The sequence below is a fragment of the Melospiza georgiana genome, chromosome 17 (assembly GCF_028018845.1).
Source record: "Melospiza georgiana isolate bMelGeo1 chromosome 17, bMelGeo1.pri, whole genome shotgun sequence".
NCBI classification, from domain to species: Eukaryota; Metazoa; Chordata; class Aves; order Passeriformes; family Passerellidae; genus Melospiza; species Melospiza georgiana.
The window spans coordinates 10718132-10742520 of record NC_080446.1 but is presented as its reverse complement, the minus strand read 5'-3'; the positions used below and the strand labels follow the sequence as shown (position 1 = coordinate 10742520).

The following is a 24389-nucleotide window of genomic DNA, read 5'->3' as shown; positions in this document are numbered from 1 at the left end:
CACAACCACCACAGCTTTGCCTTCAGGGTTTGTTTTGGGGGATATTTTGTTTAGGAACAGCCTAAACAAACTAAATTCCCCCTGCAAACTCTGCTACACCATGATAATTGCTGTTTGTTTCAGGCCACTGTGCTCTCACTGCAGCTGCCATGGAAGCAGTTCATAAAGGTGCTTTTCCTCCCAAGAAGCAAGCAGTGTCTGCTCTGACACTACATCAGGAAAGTCTCTATTTCCACACCTTCCAAACACTGCAACCAAGTGCTTTGTTTCGCTCGTGTTTTCCTTAGAACATCCGAGGGCAAGATGGGTTTTGCTTAATTATCCACTCAGCATGGGGGTTGATGTGGTACAAGTCCAAGAGGTAAGTGTCTGGGTCCAGGCAATGTTCACCTGTTAAAACAAGAAAAGACCCACATTTTTAAATATCCTTAGTCCTTTAGCTGCTAGATTTGGTTTTTGTTTGCTTTTGCCCCCACCTAAAAACTAGGATTTGTTCACATTCATTTCCATATTATCTTTCAGAAGCATTTCCACAAATCTGAGCTAATTGCTTTGAGAGGAAAGAGGGAAGATGTACATTAGATATTAGGAAGAAATTCTTCAGTCTTGGGGTGGTGAGGCCATGGCACAGTTGCCCAGAGAAGTTTTTTAACTACCTCCTAAAAGAAGCTAAGCATAAAAACTGGATATCAGAGTCCTTATTTTCAGCTACTATTTGTACTTACCAATATTGCCTCCCACTTCATACAGGAGCAGGTTTGTGCACTCTGTGGAGTTGTTACTGCAGAAAGAAAACCACACTGAAGGTTAAATCTCTGCAAAGACAGGTTGGGTGGTTTAGTAATATTCCTTCAAAAGGGTTGTTTGTGGTTCAGAGGCCAGCAATGTTCAGAGGCCATGGGACAGAGGCCATGCACAGTGCAGGGCACCCAAAATTGGCAAAAAAGAAAACAAGGCAAGCTGTTGGTGAGCTGACCCATATCCAGCCAACCTCTCCTCACCCTCCTTTCCTGGACACCTCTGGGACACAGGAGAGGCACTGCCACATCACCCACCAAACACAGCCTGCAGGAGCTGGGACAGGGCAGGATCTCCTCTGCTCCTTTTCTGGGTTAGTTCAGCAATTCACCACAGGAGCACAGGAAGGGATTGCACAGTTTATTTTAGGAAATCCCTACATTAACATAAGCACGCTGGAATTACTACTCCAGGCAGTGATACGGGTGATGCTTTTGTGCAGGAAGGCTGGAGGGGGTTTTGCTTGCCAGGATCAATGCTGTTGCCTTTTCCCTTCCCTTCAGCAAGGATTCTGGAGTTCACTTGGTGTCCAGCAGCCCAGAGGGCAGCCCTGACCTCCTGACAGTCTGAGCTTTGGGTGGAATCACTCAGAATAAAATTTGCCTTCCATCCAGCTCCATTTCCCAAGCTTAGAACAGAGAACAATCTCTCCTCATGACTTGCTGTGCTTCCACCTCACCTCCATCTCAAGACAGAAAGCAGCAGCCAGACCACTCAGTCCTTTTTTCTTTTTTAAGCAGAGACAAAAAAAAGCCATTTACCACTTGAGGAGGTTGACAGTGTTAACAATATTCCAGCCATTCTGGCACAGGTTCTTCTGAAACTGCCTCAAGACATCGGCAACCCTGGTTGCATTGTTCAAGTGCACCTCCAGAGAGTCCTTCAGGAGGAGTGAGGCGTGGACTTTCACAACCTTGGAAGGCTGAACAAGGCAGGCAAAAAGAAAAAAAGTGCTTAAAGGAAGACTCTCATCAGCCAAAACATTAATTTTCAAAATAGATTGGAGAGTGTGCAGAATTAAACAAGAATTTGGGCTTGTTTCTTACAGTACAGGTTGAATGGAAGCACCCAGGTGAGCATTGTGAATAAATCATCAATGTTTTGCGTTGTGGCCACGAGAGGAGCCCTGTGCTCTCCATCAGCGTGTGCTGCTGCTCTCTGCTGTTCAAACACAGCACTGACACAAGCTGGGATGAAAATGGGATTTGTCAGAAAGAATTCTGACAAACTGTTTGGCACGAGTGTGAATGACTCTTCTGAAATTCATTTAAATTACTTGGAAAGGAATTTAGAGATCTGGGTTGCAGGCCTCTGAATTTCAGAAAGGTCCTTTCCAAAGAAAGGAAGCACCAAGTGATGTGCCATTTTAACAGACATTGTAGAGCAAAAAGAAAATTAGGCAATTGCCTGAATTTATGCTTTAAAAATGAAAACAAATCTGCTTTTATCACAGCAGATATATCTGCTCCAACACATGGGACACTTAGAGCCATAGGAATTCTGCTCTTAACATGGGGAAAAACAAAATTTCTGCTCCTGATCTCTTCCCCGCTCTTAACTAAGTGTTTTGCAGCCAGAAATGCATTTAGTGCTCTTGCTGTTGAGATCAGGTTTTGCCACAACCTGGCCAAAAGCATCTGGGAAACTGTTCCTCATCATTCTGCTTTTTATTGTCCCTCTGGCTCTTTTCAAGGGTATCACCCCTTTCATCTTTCTGGGTTCTCAGTTAAATATTTGACACTGCCACACAGGGGTTTTGTTTTTTCCCCAAGCCCTAGCTCACCTCTCCCTGGTTCTTTTCCACCTTGTCTTTATCAGCGTGAATCTTGCGCAGCAGATTTTTGATCCGCTTGTCACAGAACTGGTACCTTCTGCTGTTGCTCTCGTTCAGCTTTCTCACCTGAGCCACCAGAAAAGAGGAGACCTGGGCAGGGGAGAAGGGTGAAAACAGGAATTAAATCAAGCAGAGATAAGGAGGTCATTTAGGAACCTGATCATCACTTTAGCTCCATAAATAGACAAGAAAATCTGTATACCTTTAGGTAGCCTTGGAATTCAGCCAGAGGTTTTGCTCACAGCTGTGTAATTCCTCTGAAATTCCCTAGGCTATCCCTTTCCCTATCCCAATTCTAACAAGACCAAGACACTGCTGCCCCAGGCCACCAAATTCTTGTAAAACTCACAGTCCACAGCAGGTCCTGGTAATGGATCATCATCCGCACCACGTCAGCCGCCCCCTCCGCCAGCTGCTTCTCCTTCCCCTCGGGGATCTTGTTTGGCAGCCCCTTGTGCATGAAGAGGTTTGGGGCCATGACTGTGGACACGTTCCAGAGGTTCATTTTGTTGTTCTTTTCCCTGGCAACCACCTTGCTGAGAAACTCAAGAAGGGCCTGAGAAGAGGGAAAGAGATGTAAGCCATCCATTACTGGTAATGCTCAAAAAACTACCCTGGCAATTGCTGGAGAGATCATTAATTAGCACTTTTTCTGGATATAGATCAGCAAATCCCATTTCTCTAGTCAGGAAGTGGAGTGAGCAATTTCTAATACTAGGATAGCAACTAATAGCCACACCAAGAGAGGTTTATCTATTATTTCTGAATCAGGAAAAACAGTCTGTGTGGGAAACAGATGAGTGTTTACTCCTTGGCAGGTGGTAATTTATAAATTCTAGCTGTAAAAGTTTCTGAATCCAAAGATGAACCCCCCCTTTCCTTCAGTGTCCCCTCAAAGCCATTCCCAAATGTAGAAAACAAAATCTTTTAGGATTATCTCTTTCACCTCACAGTTCCACCAGAGCCATGACAGATCATCTTTGACTGAATTATATATTCCAGTGCTCATGATAGATCATCTTTGACCGAATTATACATTCCAGTGCTCTAAATGAAGTGCTCAGGGTGCTAAGTCAGCCTTACCTTTAATATATGGGAGCTGAACTACTGAGGAAGAAAATAAAAAAGGCAGCAACAACCACCACAGCTCTTATAAAGCACAGAAAGGCAGAGGTGATGACTATTTAAAAGTCATATAACTGGGGGTATGGCTTAGTGGTCAACCTGAAGTGCTGGGGGAATGGTTGGACTCAGTGTTTTTAAGAAGGTTTTCTTCACTTTAAACAATTCTGTGTTTTACTGGCTAAATCAAAAGCAAGCAGTTACCTTCAGAGTGTTTCTGTTGGACTCTGGAAGAATCAGGATCAGGAGGTTTAGAGCTTGCAATCTTTGCTTCAGGTCTGGAATATCTAGAAGGAGAGTAACAACAGGACAAAGGATTCAGGTTTCTGACCCTTCTTTTTGAGCACAGGAAACCTCCAAGGAATGAGACAATTACTTGTTGAGTGGTTGGTCATCTAGAATTTAAGACCTTGTTTCACAGAAGCAACTCAAACTCATTCTGTCCTTAAGAAGGGAACTCCCCATGTTTTTGAAGACTGACTCATTTGCTTTAGCTACACAATCAACCAGCAGCCCTCATGCTCTTGAAGAACAGCAAAAGAACACATAACTCCCCATTTTTTGAACAAAGAACTTGTGCACTCAAGATTAACACATCCAAACTCCTAGTCTGCCCTTTGGGATCATAAATCTCTAAGGGGAACACACACACAGGAGGTTCAGCTCAATTATTAATCCCACCAGTGAACAAAGAAATGTGCTTGCAGAACAGCACATTACCTGCAGGCTGTGTGCCCTGGCCAGCTCCCACTGCTCAGTCTGGGCGTCACTACTGATCAATTTGTCCTGACAAATGCAGCAACCTTGCAGGCTGCAGTGACACAGAACTGAAGCCCCAGCCCAGCGCTGCTGCAGAAAGGCACCTTCAACCCATCACCAGTGACTGCAACCCTCAGCTGTGCTGTGCTGCCATCACCGCAGGCTCCCAGCACCCCTGCCAGGGCAGCTCTGCACAGCCCAAAGGGGTGCTGGCAGGCAGGGCAGGCACTCACTCTGAACAGCAGCAAAGGCAGGCAGGTACTCTGCAGTCAGCAGCGGCGCCGGCAGCTCGCGGATGAACCTCTTGAGCAGCCCCGACACGTCGTTCTGGTGCACGTCATCCCAGCGGAACAGCCCGCTGTAAAAGTCCCTTTCCAGCTTCTGCTCCAGGCTCTAGCAGAAAGATGGAATTTTTCACGTGCTTTAGTGAGCAAATGTGAGAGAAATTTTATGGCTGAGCACTGGGAGGGTGAGATATTGAGGTAAAATGGTGCAGAGAGCCTCAGCTTGTGACGGTGTTCACAGGGGTTTTCAGAATGGGGAGGAGACAGAGATCTGACTCCATGTTTCAGAAGGCTTGATTTATTATTTTATAATATATATTACATTAAAACTATACTAAAAGAAAAGAAGAAAAGGTTTCATCAGAAGGCTAGCTAAGAATAGAATAGAAAAGAATGATAACAAAAGCTTGTGTCTCAGACAGAGAGTCTGTGATTGGCCATCAATTACAAACAAACCAACATGGGCCAATCACAGATCCACCTGTTACATTCCACAGCAACAGATAACCATTGTTTACATTTTGTTCCTGACGTCAGTCAGCTTCTCAGGAGGAAAAATCCTAAGGAAAGGATTTTTCATAAAAGTTGTCTGTGACATCAGCACACGCTGCAGTATTTCCCAGCATTGAGTGTTTGTGGTTGTACTGGGGAGGGGATGAGATAATTCAGGTCAAACACTTGCTTCAGCAAATGTTTCCTGATCACCCCTGACACTTCCAAACAATGCTAAAGGGCTCATACCTTAATCCTGGTCTGGGACCCAGAAACTCTCAGGATGCCCTCTGTTTCAAGCCCTCTCTTCTCCAGGCAGGACAGCAGCTGTCAGAGGGAGAAACAGCTCTTAGGGACAGAGGAGGAGTCAGCCTGTCCCCATCACAGCCTCCTGACTCTGAGGACCAGAAGTGTGAATGAAACCAGAACAGAACTTACTGCCTGGAGCAGCAGAGGGACCTTGGTGTTGGGCAGCAGCTTTTGGTCATTTTCCAACAGGGTGTTGAGTGGAACTCCAAAGAGTCTTTTCTCTACAACAGAAACAACATTTCCAAGTTGGTCTCAACATTTCAGTCACAGCTCTAACAGAGGTGTAAGGGATAAATCCTCCACTGCAGACTTTTGTAAACACTGATACTGGAGAAAGAGAGTTAAACAGGACAATTGCAGCCAGACATAAATATGGTAGTAGGTTTTGATGTCATGGTCCACTGACTTCCATGAGAAATCCAAAGAAAACACACCTGTCACAAGGTTTCTTATCAAAGACCCTCTGTTCTAACATTTGAAACAAAACTGATGAGTGTATGATGAGAAGATGAATGTAAAAAACCAAAAAAAAGCACAAAAAAGAGTACAACAAACCTGTGGTTTTCAGTTTTGCTGCTTTGTTTCTCTTCAGCTCAAAGCCCAGGATATCACAGAGAGCTGTAAGTTCAATGAGGGCCAGTGTGGGGATCTTCTTCATGTCCTGAGCTGACAGATCTCCAATCCTGGTCACTCCTAGTCTGCCCTTTGGGATCTTAAATCTCTAAGGGAAACATATACAAAAGATTCAGCTCAAGATATCTCTATTAATCCCACAAATGAACAACTTTTGCTGTAGTCTTATTTTTTTTAATCATAACCAGGCATCTGTTCTTCCTGCTGTGTTCAAGACCAGACATATGCCCATAACTACTCCTACTCAACCACCAGCTGAATAAATATTTTCCCTTTTCAATATTGCTCTTTAATCACACTAGAGATGCCAGTTTTTCTAAGTTAAAGGCAGCCTAATACCCACCCAAATCTACTTGAATTTTGGAAGCAGCGAAATTTATTTGCAGAGAGGAGAAAACTTTAGAATTATGACTAAGAAAGTGCAGTTTAGTTACTCTCCTCTTTTCAGAGCAAACAACAAGGATGTGTGTCAAAATAGGGAGTTTCAGATAAAAGCGTTATTTATTTTGATCCTCCTCTACACTATGTCTATCCTTGCCCAATGTTGCAAAGATAACAGCACAGCACACCCCAAAATACCACCAAACACAGACCTGTTGCCTTGTACCACCTTGACAAGCCAAGGCTGATAAATTCTAACAAGAAGAATTCCTGCAGTGCTTACTGTTAGGGCATTTCCATCCTTTAACTTCCTGGATTCAGACAGGAAGGATCCCTTCAGCAGGACAGCTGCTTGCTCTGAGTAGGCAACGTCCATGTTGAACACCTCCTCCTTCCCAGGGTTTCGAACTGTGCAGGAATAATCCTGGGTTTCTGCTGCAGAGGAGAAATTGCCTTGAATTTCTGCAAGCCAGGAAAGCAAATGAGCTAAAAATGCTAAATTCTTTATCACATAAAGAAACCCACACCCCAACACAAACAAGTTTCAGATACTGCAAATACTTAAATATGTGTGTGGCTTTCCTTCCAGTTCCAGCCCTACTTCAGATCCTACTCTGCATTTAAAAACTTTCCCCTTACTTCTCTGGGTGTTTGAGGTCCGCAGATTGTGCCACAGTGGATCTGGGCTGGGCTCTTCTTTCTCTGCTGCTGTGTCCTGAAAAATAAGAAAGAAGTTGTTTTAGCCACAACCGAAAGAGCAGAACCACAGGAAAAGAGCTGAAAAGATGGTGGTTATGAATTCTTTATCAAGTTTTTAAAAAGATTTAAAAAAATCTAAATAAACCAACCAATCCTCCCTTCCAAAAAGGCAGCGTTAGTATTTCTCCAGGATTTCCGCCTCTGCAAGGTCAGCTTATCAGAACTGAATTTGGGGAGTGCTCTTGTTTTGTTTAATGGTGATTTAACACTGGAACAAAGACAACACAAGAGGGCTCCAAACGATGGCAGTGCTCCACAAGGCACTGTAGAGCAGGAATGTTACTCCAGCCTGGGAGGGCTGTGCATCTGCAGGTCCTTCAGTAACTCCTCAGCACTGCAATCAGCTTTTCTCCAGTCTCAATCTCTTGAAGTGAAAGGAAGCCAAGACATACCAGGAGCCTGTAGCCACATTTCTCCTCACAGAGAAAAGCAAGGCACAACTCTTCCCAAGAACATTTCTGGGATTCACATTCTCTGAACCTCAGAGAGAGAAAACACAATTCTTATCATTTGCTGTGCCTGTGTTTGTGCAAAAGTAGAATGCAACATGGAGACTGTTTACCCAAAGTGAGGACGTTTTGTTTCCTTGGCCAGGTGTGTGTGTGTGTTGGGACTGTCCGGTGACAGTCATGAGATTCAGTGCAGTGTGAGCAGTTGTGTGCAGGGTTGGGTGCTTGGCAGAGTCAGTTTTAGATGTATAGAATATTATAGTATAATAAAGTAATTAATTAGCCTTCTGATATCCATGGAGTCAGATGATCATTCTCTCTCCCTCACTAACATGGGAGTTGCCTTTGATGTGCTATAAGAGCCCTAGACCCAGGAAGCCAAGTCAAGCTCCACTTGCTTGACTTGAAGAATCAAGAAGTGTAAGAGCTGAAATGAGGGATGTGAAATGAGGGACTCCAGGGGCTCTCCAAAATGCAGTTTATTATATACAAAATGCAGTTTATTCCATCCAAGATGTTACATCCAGGGCCATGGGTGACAGAGCAGTGCTCACAGCTGTCAGCTCCAGCTGCAGGCAGGCCTGGAGACCCTTTGGTTTTGGTTACAATTCATTATAGACTTTTCTTTGCTGAGCATCTTCATACAGTAGAACCAATCTATACCTTAACTATTATCTATAGCCTATCATAACTACTGCAATTACCATATTCATGTTACTGTTCTCCAATCACTAAAAGTCAGTACATTACAGTTTAAGCTAGAAGTTGTTTTTCAGTTTTCTTGCAGTGGAAAATTCTGAGACCTTTTTTCTATTTGCATCATCTGCTGACTTGTTTGCCTGTGCTATCTTTCTGTTTGGTAAAAACATCTTGTTTGACATGGGTTTATCCTTTGCTCTAAGTCATAAAAACCCCTTCTAACTAACATAACCAAGGACACAAAGGGTATCCATATCCAGTAAGACTGGCTCAGCAATTCTTTTCTTCTCTATCAAAACTTGCTTCCATCTCTATCCCTTCTTCATGTTCTACATTTAAAAATCTTTCTGCTAAACATACATATCTGTGAGACTTTCTTGTCAAACTTCCATCCTTCCCAAGAAAGAAGCTCTTTTAGGAGATGTCAACATGTAGGGGGATAGGATATAAGAAAATAAAGACAGTGTAGAAAGTAATCTTATCTCTAAGGAGTAGCAGCTGGGCCAATTATCAAAGATTAGGAGCAGGCCTGACTTTAACAGGCCACAGCTGTGACCAGTGAGAAGAAGAGTACTACAAAAAATGGATGGATGGATGGATGGATGGATGGATGGATGGATGGATGGATGGATGGATGGATGGATGGATGGATGGATGGATGGATGGATGGAGTCAGTTGGCTGCTTTGTAAAGACGAAAGAGTCAGTGTTCTGAGGAGCTGTCCATGAGAAACACCAAGAAAGTACGAAACTTTTGCTGTAAGGAGACAGCAGTATGGAACCCCTGCAATAAGATGGCAACACCGACGCACCTGGGAGCTGCTGGCAGCGAAGATGTCGCGCACGTCGCGCACGGGGTGCTTGTTCCTCCTGCGGCGCGAGCGCGAGTACGTGTCCAGCCGGCGCTGCACGGCCGCCGCCTGCGTCCTGGTCAGCGTGGACAGCAGCACCAGGTTGTCCTTGTCCCCCGCCGGCTCCCCCAGCAGCTCGGCCAGCCCCGCGTCCTGCAGCCACTCGGCCTCGGCCTCTCCCTCTGCCAGGGCACAGGGAGGAGGGAGCAGCGGTTAGTGACTGTCCTCTTCTCAGAGGGAACTACAAGGATGTGTGTCAAAATAGGAATTTCCAGATAAAAGCATTATTTCTTTTGATCCTCCTCTACACAATGTCTATCCTTGCCCAATGTTGCAAAGATAACAGCACAGCACACCCCAAAATACCACCAAACACAGACACGTTGCCTTGTACCACCTTGACAAGCCAAGACTAATAAATTCTAACAAGAAAAATTCCTCCAGTGCTTACTGTTGGGGCATTTCCATCCTTTAACTTCCTGGATTCAGACAGGAAGGATCCCTTGAGCGGGACAGCTGCTTGTTCTAAGTAGGCAACATATTGAACACCTCCTCTTTCTAGTTCTGGGATTCTTGCAGTGCTTCAGGGGCAGAGAGCAGGAGCCTGGGCTGTTTCCTGGCTGGGATTGTCCCATTGTTCCCAGTGGGACATCATGGGAGGGAGCCACAGCTGTGCTCTGAAGGCTGCTCTCAGAATTTCAGCCCTAATCCTAAGTGCCCAGCTGGGTATGGGGTGACACCAGAGTTCACACAGCTCCTTGGGCAGGTGTAGCTGCTCACACAGTTCTTATTGCTCATTCCAGGTAAGGAAAAAGGAGAGGAAAGAACTGTGGAGGTACAGATACTCTCAGGAGCACAGTTCCCAGAGGAGCTGGGCAGGAGAGGGCACAAGTGTCACTCTGGGTATTTGGGCAAGGATTGTGGCAGTGAAGTCAGATGGACTCATAAATCTGCCTTTCCATTGAGTGCCTGTGCACAGGGGAGCTCTGGCAGCAGCACACAGCCACCCCAGAAGGAGTGGCAGGGCTTCCCTGGATCCCACCTGATCCTTCAACAGCTTTGAGAATGGACAAAAGGTTTGTGAGAAGCCACAGCACATAATACTGCATATTTGGCTTTTGTACTTTTCCCAACAACTTGGTTGCTTCTTTTACTTTTTTAAAAAATCTATATGCATGCTAGGTATCAATTTTTTTTTTCTCCAGATCCTGATCTGGTTGGTTCAAATGCATTTTACTTACTATACTTGCTGAACTATTTATGTATATAATCTATACTCTTTAATTTTTTAAGTGGATTGGTATGCACTTTAACTACACTCAGCTAAAGCAAAAACGTTATTTTTACTCTGTGCATTTGTTTTATGCCTGGGCCTATTCAAAATATCACTAAAATTAAAGACCATTCCAGTTCCAGAAGGAAGTGTGAGAAGCCTGGAGACAGTACAGCAACATTACTCAAACAAGCTCAATTCCACTTCATTCTTCAATCAATACATATAAAGTTACACTTCAAACACAGAAGACTTTTTTTTTTTTTCTTATGGGATACACTCATAAGGAAGTGTAAGTGAGAAAGTGCCCTGAGCAAGGCAGCTACTTGAAATTCAAAGATGAAAGAAACAATTTAGCAGGTGACTTCAACTTTAACACAGCAAACACCATAAAGCCTTTATCTTTTCAATTCCATCTACCACATTCATTCACTGCAGGCACCTCCAGTACAGCCCTGCCAAAGGTTATACTGGGAAAAAGAAAATTCACAACTGAACTGATTGGCACAGAGCAGCTCATTCCCACTCTTCCTGTCCTATGCAAACTTCCACCTCCTCAGTTACTACAGCAGCTTGGGCCAAGTTTTATTATTGCTGCACCAATAAAAAGCAGCCATGAAGCTCTCCTTGAGAGATTAAATAATTTCATTTTTCTGGAGAAACCTCATGTTGATGCAGCTTGCAAACACGTGCTGTGACACAATTAAAACTCAGTCTTCAGAGTGTGGTCTTTGTGATTTCTGGTGTCATAATGAAACAGAACTTTTTTCATCATCACACCACAATAAATAGAGCTGAACTTGAAGTCAAGTATTTCCCTAAGTGAATCTTCTAGCAAATTGTCTAGTTTTCCTCCATGGTCCTAAGTTTTGGTCTTTTTCCATGTCTGGTTCACAGAAGTTAGCAGGTAACAGCATCCCCTGGGCACAGCCAGTCCTGGTCCCACTCACAGCCCCTCACCAAACACCTCCTTGTTCTGCATCCACGGTTTCACAGCAGAGCAACACACAAAAAGCCTCTGGTTTATTTTGCCTTTGGGAACTAGAGGAAGTGAAGTGTATTGCTTGCAAATATTGAAAATAGCCAATTCCAGTCATAACAGGAAACTGATCTTGCACACAATCCCACAGAGCAGCCCCTCCATCGGACATCCGTGCGAGCCTGCTGCCCCAGCTGGTGCCAAAGCCCCAGATTGTAATTCCTCTGGTTGCTATTTTGGCCCAGTTATGTTTGCCAGTAACACAAAAGGAAACCAGCAAAATGGGTTATTTCTGGGGAAAAGGGAAAAATTGGAGAGAAACAGGTCAGAGCAGAGAGATCCACAGAAGATGAGCTCCAGCTTTAAGCTTGGAGAGCTGCTGAGATTTGCCTTGTGAGTTCCAGGCAAGCAGCATTTCAGGAGGGCAAGATTGGGAATGATTTTGAAAAACTAAAGAACCCCAGTTCCACAAATTTACTTGAAATATAACCTAGTCAAAAATATCATTTATAATAAAGTATTCACTTCCCAAATATTTAAAGGACAGCTAGAACACCCTACATTTTCAGACTAAACATTAAGCACAACTTCCTATCTAATGTTTGATGGTGAAGAATCCCCCTTTGCAGGCAGTTCTCAGCCACAGTTACATGCTGTAAGGTCACAAACAGATATTTCAGTGCCTGTGTCCTCAGCTGGCTGTGCTGTCAGGCCCTGGACAGAGCCGGGCAGACAGTGACAGCAAGGACAGCACAAAGCTGCATTTCAGGAAAAGCTGCTTCCTGCTCCCACCAACTGTTAGCAAGGCCGTGAGTTCCCTCAGCACCTTTCACTGCCCTAAACCTGTAGTTACACACTGCCACCAGGCCACCAGGAGCTCCCCAGGACACTCCTGCTCACCCAGGGCTTGCACAGGAGTGATCCCAGCTGGGTGTTTGCAGTGCCTTATCTCCACAGCCTGTCCTGTCCCTGTGTTATCAGCAGCCATCTCCAGGCTGTCTCCAGACAGAGCTGCCCATCTCTCAGCACCCCAGATTTATGCACAAAGTGAAGGTGCCTCTGGCTCTGAGGAGCCCCACAGCCTCTGTGCTCTGAGCAGGAGCTGCAGAGATGCCAAAGCCAAGCCCTGCACCCTGCACACCATCCAGAGCTTCCCCACTCCCAGCACAGAGTTTATTTGCCTAAGCTCCTTCAGAGGAGGCATCAGGAGCCCCAGCCTGCCCCACCTCCCTCCCCAGGCTGCTGGGAAGGCTTTGCTACTTGGAGCATCATGTCAAGCCTGTCTGGTTTCAATGGCCAATTAAGCACTCAGTTCCTGCCTGCTAGATTAATCTACAGCATTAAAAGACTTCTCCTCATATCCCTGCTTGTACACAGTAATCAAATTGCCTCCAGCATATCAGTCTTTAGGATATCCCAGACAGCCTTTCATCTCATGGGATGGTCTCTTTTCCAGTCTGCTTCCTGGTGCACTAATTTTCTGAATCCCTTTGCATCTCTTCCACTTCTAAAAATCAAACTTGTTTCCTTTATAAAAAGGGACTTTACAGCAGACCTTCATTTTTATCATGTCCTGCCAACGATGGCAGATAGGGACAATGATGTTCCCACCCTGCTCTCCAGAGCCTCTCTGTGTCCCCATGAGAGCATTTGGCCTTTCCCAAGGCCAGCAGCACACTGGGACTGTCACACAAACATTTCCCCAGGACACAGATCATCCTCAATACCACACAGCTGTGCAGGCTGCAAACCTGTGTTCAAGGGGATGCCAACCACCTCAATTTCTTCAAAATGGACACAGAAAGGTGTGGTCCCCACCTGGGGGATCTCTGGGTGTTTATCAGCACTTTACAGCCTTCCAGCAGCCCATGGTGTTGTACTTTCCATGGAACTGCTCATAGGAACTGCAGTGACAGGACAAGGAGCAATGGGTTCTCACTAAAAGAGGGGAACATTATGTTGGATATTAGGAAGAAATCCTTCACTGGGAGGGTGATAAAGCCCTGGCACCAAAGACTTGCCCAGAGAAGCTGTGGCTGCCCCTGGATCCCTGGCAGTGCCCAAGGCCAGGCTGGACAGGGCTGGGAGCAGCCTGGGACAGTGGAAGATGTCCATGGCAGGGATGACACTGGATGAGCTTTAAAGTCCCTTCCAACCCAAAGCATTCTGTGATTCTATAGAAGGAAAACACTCCCAAAAGTTTTGGAATAACTGGCCCAGTTCCAATTATTCCAAAGCACTGGATAACATCAGTGCTGCAGAAAGTGCATTAGAAACAACCCATGCACATTTCTGCCAAAGAAAGAAAAAAGGATATGCAGGAAAAACCTTGTGTGGAAGGACTCAAGGCTTTCTGGATGTTTATTGTGGTTTTTTGAACAGGGAATTAGAGAAGGAACAGTCAGCCTTCCACAGAAGCAGCTCCCACAAAAGCCACTATGATGAATCTCAGAACCATGCACACAAACAGTCCCAGCTCTCACAGAGTGTTTACCCTACACCACCTGAGCTGCCACTGAGAGCCCCCACCCTTGGTGGGGCTGCCTGAAAACCCTGGAGCCTTGAACATCTCCTGGGACTGACCTTTGGAGTCAGCTTTGCTCCAGAAGCCGAAACCAGGCCAGGCCAACCCTCCCCTTCTGCAGGGCATTATCCACCACCCAATTAAAATAATATCTCTATCCCTGATTGACTGATAATATTCTAACCATACTCCAGCATGCTTCTGAGTCGTTCAGGTGCATAAGCAAATCTTCTGTTTCAGATGTTCACATTCCTCTCCTCACTCCCAACATTTTTGGCAACCTACCCTCCTGTGTTTTGACATCTGCAAGGCCGCATTCCTCCTGCTCGGCTTCAGCGCTCTGTTTAATGTTCTCCACTTCCAGCCAAAAACTGTCCATTGACAAGCTGTCCAAAGCCTCTCCCCTGGAATTCGTGCTCTCTGACACTGGGGATGCCACAGCACTCTTTGGAGGAAGCTGGTTCATTTTCCAAGGGCAATGTCTGCTGCTGAGAGAGGAAGAGATAAGGGGAGAGAGATTAAGCTCCAGTATCACACACGGCATTCGTGTCCAGCCTCCTCTGATTAATGACTGCAGCAAAGCCAAACAGAGGTAAGTGCTGAACTTCCTTTGCTTGGTGTTTAGCAATAGAGACAAGGTTGGGACTAAATCCCCCAGAGAATGGGGAAAACTGCTGTCCAAACATGTGAGAGGACACAGAGCAACAGAGTGTTTCCAGTGCTGTCCCTCCTGTGACCTCCAACACAGCACCTACCGCCCCACACTCACTCCAAGACCTCCCTGCAAGTTTGCACAGACACCTCTGCATTCACAGCCACCCAGGATGTCCCAAGCTCAGTGCATGTGTGCTCCAGACCTGGCACAGAGAGGAGCCTGGCAGCTCCCACCAAACCCAGCAGGTTTGTGCTCCCTATGCAAAACCCCAGCACAGCTCCATCCCCTGCACTGCAGCTCACACAACAAACAACTCACAGGGCTGAGGCCCCCTTTTCCTGCCTAGACCAGATTTTTCAGCTGTGAAACAACACGAGGTGTCCTGGGAAACCCAAGCATATGGAATTTTCTTACCACCCTGCTGATTCATTCATGCACAGCTGAAGTCTCAGACTGGCCTCATTCAGCTTTCAGCCCCGGTGCTGTGAGCTTCTCATCACTTCATAAAACAGTGCCTCTCCTAAAATGAGCTATAATTGTCTTCAAAGAGTTCCAAGCTATTTAAACCCTGCTATTTTTCAAAGACTTACCAAAAAATGGGGTAAGTGGAACATACTTATGAGAACACCTCAATGCTTCCACTGATGAATACAAAAATTAAAGAGGTGAAACACTAACTGTGGGTGGTTCAAGAAACACACATGAACAGCCACCACTACCAAACACAGGCCAAAATTCCTTTATAGTTTCATTTAAAAAAAAAAAATCAAGTCTAAGTCTTACACCTTGAAAACCATGACAACAAAACATCCACGAAATACTATTTAACCTCCTAGCTCTAGGAGCCAAAAGTTAGAGATGGCAAAATATCTGGAAAGTTTTAGCCCCTTTCATTCCAGAAAGCCATTATTAGCAGTTCTGGCACTAACTTGCTTCAGTTGAGGAGCACTTCAGATTTTAAAAAGCTAATTTGAAGATCTAATAACAGAGACAAACACTGTAGGCCACTCTGCACTTGTGTTTACACATGTGCATGCACATCACACTCCTCACTCTAACACACACAGGCAGCCCCTCTCTTCTGGAGGTCAGAACCACAGCAAAGGAATCACTCCAGGAACATCTGGAGCCAGGCACAGCGTTTAGAACAAGAACCAAAGGGATTTGCTTGTTTGTTTTACAGGAAGACAGAAGTGAAAGACTGACCTGAGCTATTCTGCCACCCAGCAGGCAAGAACAGAGGCAATCTGCTTTCCTGTTTCTGGATACCCAAATAACACTCAGGATACCAATTTATACCCTATATATTTAAATAGTTAATCTAAGTCTTATTTTTTACCTGCAAAGTTTGTGCCCAATTCTCTCAGTTCCATTGCAGCTACTAATTTAATTTATTTTTTCTCTTTTCAACTTTTTATTTCTATCTTTATCCATTAGGAGTTAAAAAGTTAGATCGCATCCCTCACCTTCACTCTTCACCTTCAGTACTCCTCTCCATTTTCTCACATTTGCTGACAATCATCTCATAAGATTAGATTTAAACAAAAAAGACTCTTCAACACCTTGCTGGGATTCTATTGTGAACCAGTCCACAGAACTCATCACTTGAAATATGAAACAAAGTGGAAGGAGGAATTCAGATTATTTTGAGGGAGTTGGTTTTGGCCATATGAGGAACACTGGAAAACAAACTTGCACTGAAGAGGTGTCCCAGAGCACAACCATCTTACAAGCTCTCCTAATTGCCCTGCTGCAGGCTTGCAGCAGGCACAAAACAACTCTTCTTGCCTTAAGTTACTGTCCTACATTCCCATGGGATCTGGGTTATACAGATTAAAGCAGCTCCAAAATGCACCTTTCCTTTGTGTTCAGCTTGGTTTGGAGCTGGCTCAAAACACCCCAGAAATCTCCAGGGATCAACACCAAAACAGAATTGAGGTTTGCAGCTCCAGCAGAACCTGCTCCAGACCTGACCAGGAGATGTGCTCTGTGTCACCTCTGTCACCCATGGCTGTGACAACTCCTTCCCATGCCTGCCTGGAAAAAACAACACCATTTAAAGCCAATAAATAAATAAATAAATAAACAAAATCTTCAGCTCTTTCCAAAGGGTGGCTCTTGACTTAGATCTCCTGCATGGCTTACCCAGACACCAGGCTCTGAACGCCAGCTTCTTTCCAGGGGATGTTATTCCAAGGGGAGCATTATTTATGTAAGGCATTAGGGCATATCCCTGGAGCACACCTGAGAAAGGTCACCATAAAGCCCTCACAGCACAGGTTTCAGGCTATGCCCCTGCCAGCAGCTGGTTTTGGTCTGCCTTCAGTCCATATCACAGAGTTCTGGTGCAAGGGTGGAGTTTTGCCAAACTGCTGCACCCCATCCCACCCTGACTGTGCTTCTCACCATCCACAGTTCCCTGGATTCCTTCCACAGCTGGAAATACAGATGTTCTGGGACTGCTTGCGCCAAAAGCCCACCAGTCACACTATAAACCTACTCCAGGAAAGCCACAGCTGAGCTATCTGTGTGCCAAACAAAAGCCATCCTAACTTTTTGCCCTCAGCTGACCCATTTACTGATGCACTAAACTTGGTTTCAGCAAGCTGCAGGATGCTGATATCACACAGCAGCTCTGCAGAGGGGCAGCAGGACCCAAGGCCAAGCTCTACCAGTGTTAAACTAGAACTGTTGCTCCTGTCTCACTGGACAACAAAAATCAGACCTTCACACTTAAAAAACATTTTATTTTCTGGTCTAAATTACTTTTTTTTCCCCCCTTAAACTCAGTGCACAGTGCTTTGCAGCTCCAGCTGCCCAGGTGGAAGGCTAATTTTAGATTCAGTGCACCTAAAAGATTGTTCTTCCTCATTGCATACCCGAGTCAAGTGGAGGGCAGCCTGTGACGTTCCAGCACAGCAACAGCTGAGATTGAAAGCAGAGATTGTTGGCTTAAAATGTTAATGGCTCAGTGCAACTGGGCAAAGAGGAGGTGGAATAATCAAGTTCACTCCATTGCACTGTCAACCTAGCAAAAAAGCATCAGATTATGGAGCTTTAAAAATTAACCCAACAAAAAGGAGACTGGCAAAAAGATCTTGTTAAGGACAGCCATACAGGAAGGGCTCTGTGGAAAGACTGAGCATCTTCATTCAAATTCCTCCTCTTGTCAAGGGCACAGCCAGTTTTAACAAGGCTCCAGATTCACCTGGCACCTTCAGCCTAAGCCTGGCTTCACACATTAATATCCCAGCTGTGAGGAATTAGGCTGGCACAGCCCTTGCAGTTTATTTTGTTCCCTCTCCATGTGCCCTCCACGAGGATCCCTGGAGCTCTGCATGCCTGGCTCGGTGCTGGGGGCTCACTGACCCTGGGCTGCAAAACGCAGCCCGAGAGGAGTTTTTGATCTGTTCCTAGATACTGTCACCACACTGCAAGTATGTTGCAAACACTCGTGTAATTCTTCACCCTCTTGAATACCAAAATACAATAAACACTGTTGCTATGTTCACTCCAGGCTTGAATCACTCCCATGAGAGAGTTTCTCAAAGGACCTGGAGCTGCTTGGGCTTCTTTTCTGCTTGCTCAACATCCCTCCCTCATTGAAATACCTCTCTAGCAGATGGGTAAATAAAAAGGTTCCTTCTCAAGCATTTCAAACAGACCAGGTGGCAACAAGTGCAAGCCAAGAAAATGGAATTCCTTTCAGTTTCTGCTTCCAGAAAACTAAGATGAGAAAAAGGGAACAGGAACAGAATTCAGGCAGACAAGGCAGTCCTGCCACACAAGCAGCACCCAAGTCTTTAAAGACATTTCCAAAGATCTGGAGCAGGCCCAAAGGCACACATGGAACAAAGAAACAGACAGAAAGTCTGAATGAGCCTCAAGAGCAGCTTTGGAGTAGCACACCAAGTCACAGCATCATTCACAAGAAACCAGACCATGAGCATGGAATGGAACCATCTTGCAAGGGAAAAAAAAAAAAGAGAGATTAGTCTATCAACTGGTTGCAGTATTTTGACAGATAAAGACCCTTAGTCAGAGAACAAAATTGTGTTAATGTCAGACCATGCACATCCTACCTGCCTTCAATTTACTTCAAGGACAAAAACAACTCATGAGTACAAAAGCAAAAACTTGAAACAAACAACCAAAAAGTCCATGCAGGCTCTCCTCACATTGCTTCCAGTTTCTTACCCTAAGCAAGTACTTAGGGTAAGAAAATTTCTTCTAAATAAAGAAATTGTTTTAATTAAATGTTTCTAAATGTAGTTAAATCTGAAGAGAAAAAAGTCACCTAAAGATCAGCACATGACAGTTCTTAACATACTCAGTTTTCTTGTTTAAAACCATGTAGTGGGATAAAGGTACCTAGAAATAACAGACAGGAGTCTTTAAAAAACTGAGAAAATCCTGAAGCAGTAATTCATATATATACTTTTTTCCCATAGATGTAGCTGTAGCTATTTTTCTTATTCGAGGTTTAAACCTCAGTATATCAAAATTATCAATGCAAATATAAAAACAGGCTCCTGTATGAAAGAAGTCAATCTGCTCATTATCAAAACCTTACAAGAAATACACAAAATCACTATTTCATTCAGACACACATAATTACACAAAACTCTATTCCTACTACAGAGAGCAATGTTATGCAGGAGATGCCTCTCCTGCATAACAAAAATTTCACAACTTTTCTACTAAAGGTCTAAACCAGAAGAAAGCCCTACTGTACATCTTTAATGCCTGGCTTACTTGCCCTCAAAATACCCCAAATTTTGTACATGAACACCACTACCAATTCCTTCATTCTCCCCAATATGCAGAAAAGACCTCCTTAGGCTTACTCTTGAGAGAAAATGGAAAGCACATAGCTGGTTCAGATGCCTCAACCCAGGCCATAAAAGCAAACAGAGGCTAATTATCAAATTACTGCAGTGGCAATGAACAGTAACTTACTCAAGAGACTCTCACCATGCTTTCCTTTCCCTACCTTAACTCAACCAAAGCAGCTAGAGCCAGAACTAAAGCAATTTTAGCTTTAGCAGTCTGCTACTGCTGATGTACCTCTGCATATCTCTGACCAGAGATTTGCTCACATATTTAATAGTTTCACCCTGTGAGAAGTCACAGTGCCTTTAGCCCAGGCTGTTTTATCCAGCACTGCTGCCAACCCCCACTTATGTCCCCATTAAGGCATTTTTTTATCAGGGACTTTGCCCACGTGGGATGGCACAGTTGAAGGTCTGTCTCTGCAGCACCAGGGAGAATAGCTAAGATGGCAGTGCCACAATTTGCTAATAAGATTACAGCTTGTTTTCAGTAACACAGCAATCAGCTCATCAAGATGTGCCATTATGCAAGCAGCTCGGGGAGCAGCGTCATTTCAGGTTGTTTGGAAGAAGCCAGTTCTGCAAGTGATAAAGAGGACATGCCAGATCCTGCTCCGTGTGTGCAGCAATTCCCAAAGCTGCAGCTCTGCCCCAGTGCAGCAGTGAGAAAGCACAGCCCCACCTCCTGTCCTGGCACTCTCAGAGACAGCAGAAAAAGCAAACAGCAACCCTTTGCCCAGGGCTGTGTGGAGTGGAAGATGGGAATCCTGAGGCTTGTGTGTGTCCCACTGTATCAGACTGGCACCTCCAGTGTTTTCTGTGTTGCACAAACTCCAGAGGGTGGGAGAGCACTGGCACAGAGAAGCTGTGGATGTCCCATCCTTGAAGTGTTTAAGGCCAGGTTGGACGGGGCTTGGAGAAACCTGACCTGATCTTGGGCATCAGTTTGGAACTTTATAATCTTTAAGGTCCTTTCCAACCCAAACCATTCTATGATTCTGTTATCTCCACCAGAGCTTTGGATCTCAACTAAAGCACAGGTTGTAACTTTCCTGACAATAAGTGTCTCTATCAAAGTATTTAAGGGCAAAGAAACTCCCTCTCTACTTTCTTGTCTCAGGCCTTCATCTGGAATTGATCTGTCTCTTCTCCATGTAGTAAGGGGCTAAGTAAGCAAGCTAAGGAAGAGGGAAAGTTGCCTATAATTACAGATCTGCCTAGAGGCATCTCTGACTGAAACTCAGAGCAGAACAAGAACAGGATTGATAACCCCATGCAGATACAGCCAAATTAAAAACATTCAAAGCCATGTTTAGCTTACACTATTAGCTGGGTGTCTGTCCCACCATGCCAGGGCTTGTTTTGGCCTCAGAAGACACAACTCATCCTCCCTGTGCATGGCTTTGTGTTTGACTGTAAGGTCACAGTGGATGAGCCTGTTGTTCACTTTCCCTGCATTAGCAGGGTAAGCCAAACAGGAAAGGGCTTTCATCCAAAGGGAAATCCTGCTGGGAGAAAGGGGTACCTGGCCAAAATAAATCTTCAGTAGTACTGGGATCTTTAACGTGATTGTGCATTGATGAAGCTGCTCTACAGGATGATTAGATGTCAGTCATTAATTAAAAGGTGGCATTCCTAACCCTATTTTCATTTCCACTGAATCCATGTCCATTGAAACACACCAGCAGCTTTGTCCATGTCCTTGGCCACAAGGACCTGCTCTGCCTTTCCAATTCCATCTATCAGCATGGCACCAGGATCCCAAACCCCTCAGCCTAGCTGGCATGGGGCTACAAACCCCACAGCCCTGTAGCTCCCACACCTTGTCCTCACCCACTGCCCTTTCCCATAGAGAAGCTGCCCCGGGCTGAGCCTGAGCACAGGAGTGCCACAAGGAAAGCAGCAGGCAGGGAATCACAGGAGAGCCACAAGGAAAGCAGCAGGCAGGGAATCACAGGAGAGCCACAAGGAAAGCAGCAGGCAGGGAATCACAGGAGAGCCACAAGGAAAGCAGCAGGCAGGGAATCACTGCCCTTTGGCAGGGAACCACTGCCCTTTGGTGCCTTTGCTGTCACAGCCCCGAGCACACTCTGCCAGGGATTCTGCTGAGGCCAATGAGTCAACAGCTCCCAGTCACTGCACACATCCTCAAAACACGCTCCCGTTAGCTGAGGCACCTCTCCTTTATTGCCATCTCTGCTGGCACTTCAGTGAGGTGCCAGCCTGTGCACACCTCAGACACTCAGCAGAGGGACCCAGGGCTGAGGGACCCCTTGGCTTCCAGAGGAAAGGCTGCCAGCTGTTTGAATCCACCATGGAAAGGCTCTGAACTTATTTCCTGTGTGATCATTCATTGCCTTTTACTGAAGCAGGCTCACACATATTAAACACTTGTCCTACAGCTTCCCAAATGTTGAACTTGGAGTAAATCAGGGTGATAGAACTCGTCCTTATTTCTTTTTCTAGCCCATTCTACCAGCTGTAGCTGCATTAGGGTGCAGAATGAGTAACTGCAAGTTGTTGCTCAGCTGCATGAGAACAGCCCAGAGATTCTGGAGAGGCCACAAGAGTGATGTGCTGAGCAGCACAGGGGAAGGAGGTGTGGAGAGGCGTGCTGGAATCCAGCGATGCTTCACTCACGAGAGCTTCAGGGATGCAGGAAGACAGGGAGGAGTCATCAACTCCTCGCTTGGATTTCTCAGGGCAGAGTTATTACACATAAAACAACGTGCTTGGCTGTTACCCTGCCATGAAAAGCCCTTGGCTGGGATTAATAACTAATTCTGTTACTGGAGTGTCACCAGGCAGCCCAGGGCCACCAGCTCAGCCCATGAGCCTCCCCAGGTCCCACAAAGGAAGAGGAAGAGGGAGGCAGACCTGGCTCAGCAGTGGCTTTTGCTCCATGGCAGCACCACCAGCCCCTTGCAAGCCAACAGGAATATTACTGGGAACTCAACGAGCATGTCAGAGTTGCTGAACAAAAATAAGCCCTGATTACGGCCAACTAATTAGAAGCAGGCTGGCATATCCTTGCCCTATTGGACAGGTAAGTTTTAGGTCAATCCTGGGCAAGAGGCTTAGCTACACATAAACACACAGACACCTCACCTGTGGTGAGTCCTGAGTGAGAAGGTGGCAAGTGCTGCTTGGCTGGGGTTCAATGTTTGGGGCAAAGCTGGTGAGCAAGTTTGAAGTTCCTGCTGCAGCAGCTCCTCAGAGCTGACCACAGAGGTGTTCTGGCAGCAGCACAGACACTGGAACTCAACTAACTCGTTTGGCAAAAGCCTTAAGTCGTTAACAACAAATATTTTGATTTTTATCAAGGAAAGCCTGCAACACTGCAGGTTTCAATCTTGTTCTCTTCCACGTGGGTAATTTTAAAGTAATTTACCATATCATTTCTCTGTCAGTCCCCCTACAATTATTATTAATTTTTTTATTTCACAACTCAAATTTTGCCTGGGGTCTTCTAAAGAGTTTCTGCCTTGCTTTGAATATACAGTGTCATCCAATTGGACTGGAAAAAATGACAACTAAGACAGATACATGAAAATGTGAGCTGTGATTAGAAGTAAAACCACTGCCAGCACATTCACCCAAAATCAACAGATTCTGAGCACTACAGCAAGGAAATATTCTAAAACTCAATGCAAACTTCTCAACTTATGCAAATGCACCTTAGATGAATTCTTAACTCATATAATATCCAATAAACACACAAGCAGAACAGTGTTTGTCAAGCAGAGCAGTTCAAATTTCTGTTCTATCCTCCACTACTTGCACGATAAATCAGCATTCTTACATTCATATAGATGCACAAACCCCTGAAGAGCTGGCAGACCCCAAGGCAGGTGACACTGTGTCACAGGGACACATTTCAGCCCCTCAGGTCCCACTTCCCCAGCTCGCTGCACTCAGCCCAGAGCGAGCACAGAGAAAAGAACAGGGATTTTCGTAGGCTTAGCATGAGGAAGAAGAAAGGGAATTTCCACAGGTTTCATTTCATGATCAGGGCACTCAAAGCACTATTTTAATAGCACACAATAGCCTTAGAAATTCACCTTGCTTCCCCCTGCCCCAACCCATGTGCCCTGCTTTAAGGAGCAGAGCAGCCGGGACCAGCCCAGGGAACGCTCGGTACCTGCTGAGCAGCTGGGCACAGCTGGCAGCCCGCACAGGTGCCAGCACCCCCCTGGCCATCCTGGAGCCGCGCTTGTCCATGTCCAGCCGGGAGGAGGGTGTCGGTCAGTCCATCCGTGCCGAGCGCACGCTGCGGTGACAATGGAGCATCCTCTGCTCCCTGCCCGTGTCCCCCCGCCCCGGCGGGAGCGACAGCAAATCCAGCCGAGCCCTCAAGCAGCGCTGCCCGAGGCGGAGCCACCCACGCTGGGACACGGGGGACAGCCCAGAGAGAGCAGAAAATAGCAGCGAGCTCTTCCCGAGGCTGGGCTGCAGCCCGGGCTTGCTAAACATTAACGTGAGACTCAGCCCACGCGAAAAAGGAACTCCCAGCGCAGCCTGGGGAGGAGGAGCCAAGCAGTGCATTCGCTTCTTTGTGTTGTACTTGAAGAGAACGTCAAGAAAAGAACAAAATATCTGCCTGAGGACGTGGGGAGGGAAGGGGAAAAAAACCCAGAGTGCTTATTAAAGAAGCAATTCAGCATTTCTTGCCATAGTTGAGCAGTGAGTAAAGCCCAGCTGGATGTAAGACACTGGTGTTGAAAGAGCAGTGTAAACTCGTAACACCCACAGAGAAT

The 24389-nt window shown here is 45.7% G+C and overlaps 1 protein-coding gene across 1 annotated transcript; it reads right to left on the bottom strand.

The window, feature by feature from the left end:
* Nucleotides 1-283: 283 nt before the first annotated feature.
* ARHGAP40 (Rho GTPase activating protein 40) lies at nucleotides 284-23853 on the bottom strand. Its single transcript, XM_058036355.1, has 15 exons — nucleotides 23774-23853; nucleotides 14431-14633; nucleotides 9331-9551; nucleotides 7252-7327; nucleotides 6896-7047; nucleotides 6154-6319; nucleotides 5728-5819; nucleotides 5539-5616; nucleotides 4747-4906; nucleotides 3959-4041; nucleotides 2982-3188; nucleotides 2582-2722; nucleotides 1560-1720; nucleotides 726-781; nucleotides 284-390 (listed from the first exon to the last, which is right to left on the bottom strand). Exons 1-15 carry the CDS (start codon nucleotides 23851-23853, stop codon nucleotides 284-286), a joined length of 1983 nt encoding a protein of 660 aa, XP_057892338.1.
* Between the last annotated feature and the right edge of the window lie 536 nt (nucleotides 23854-24389).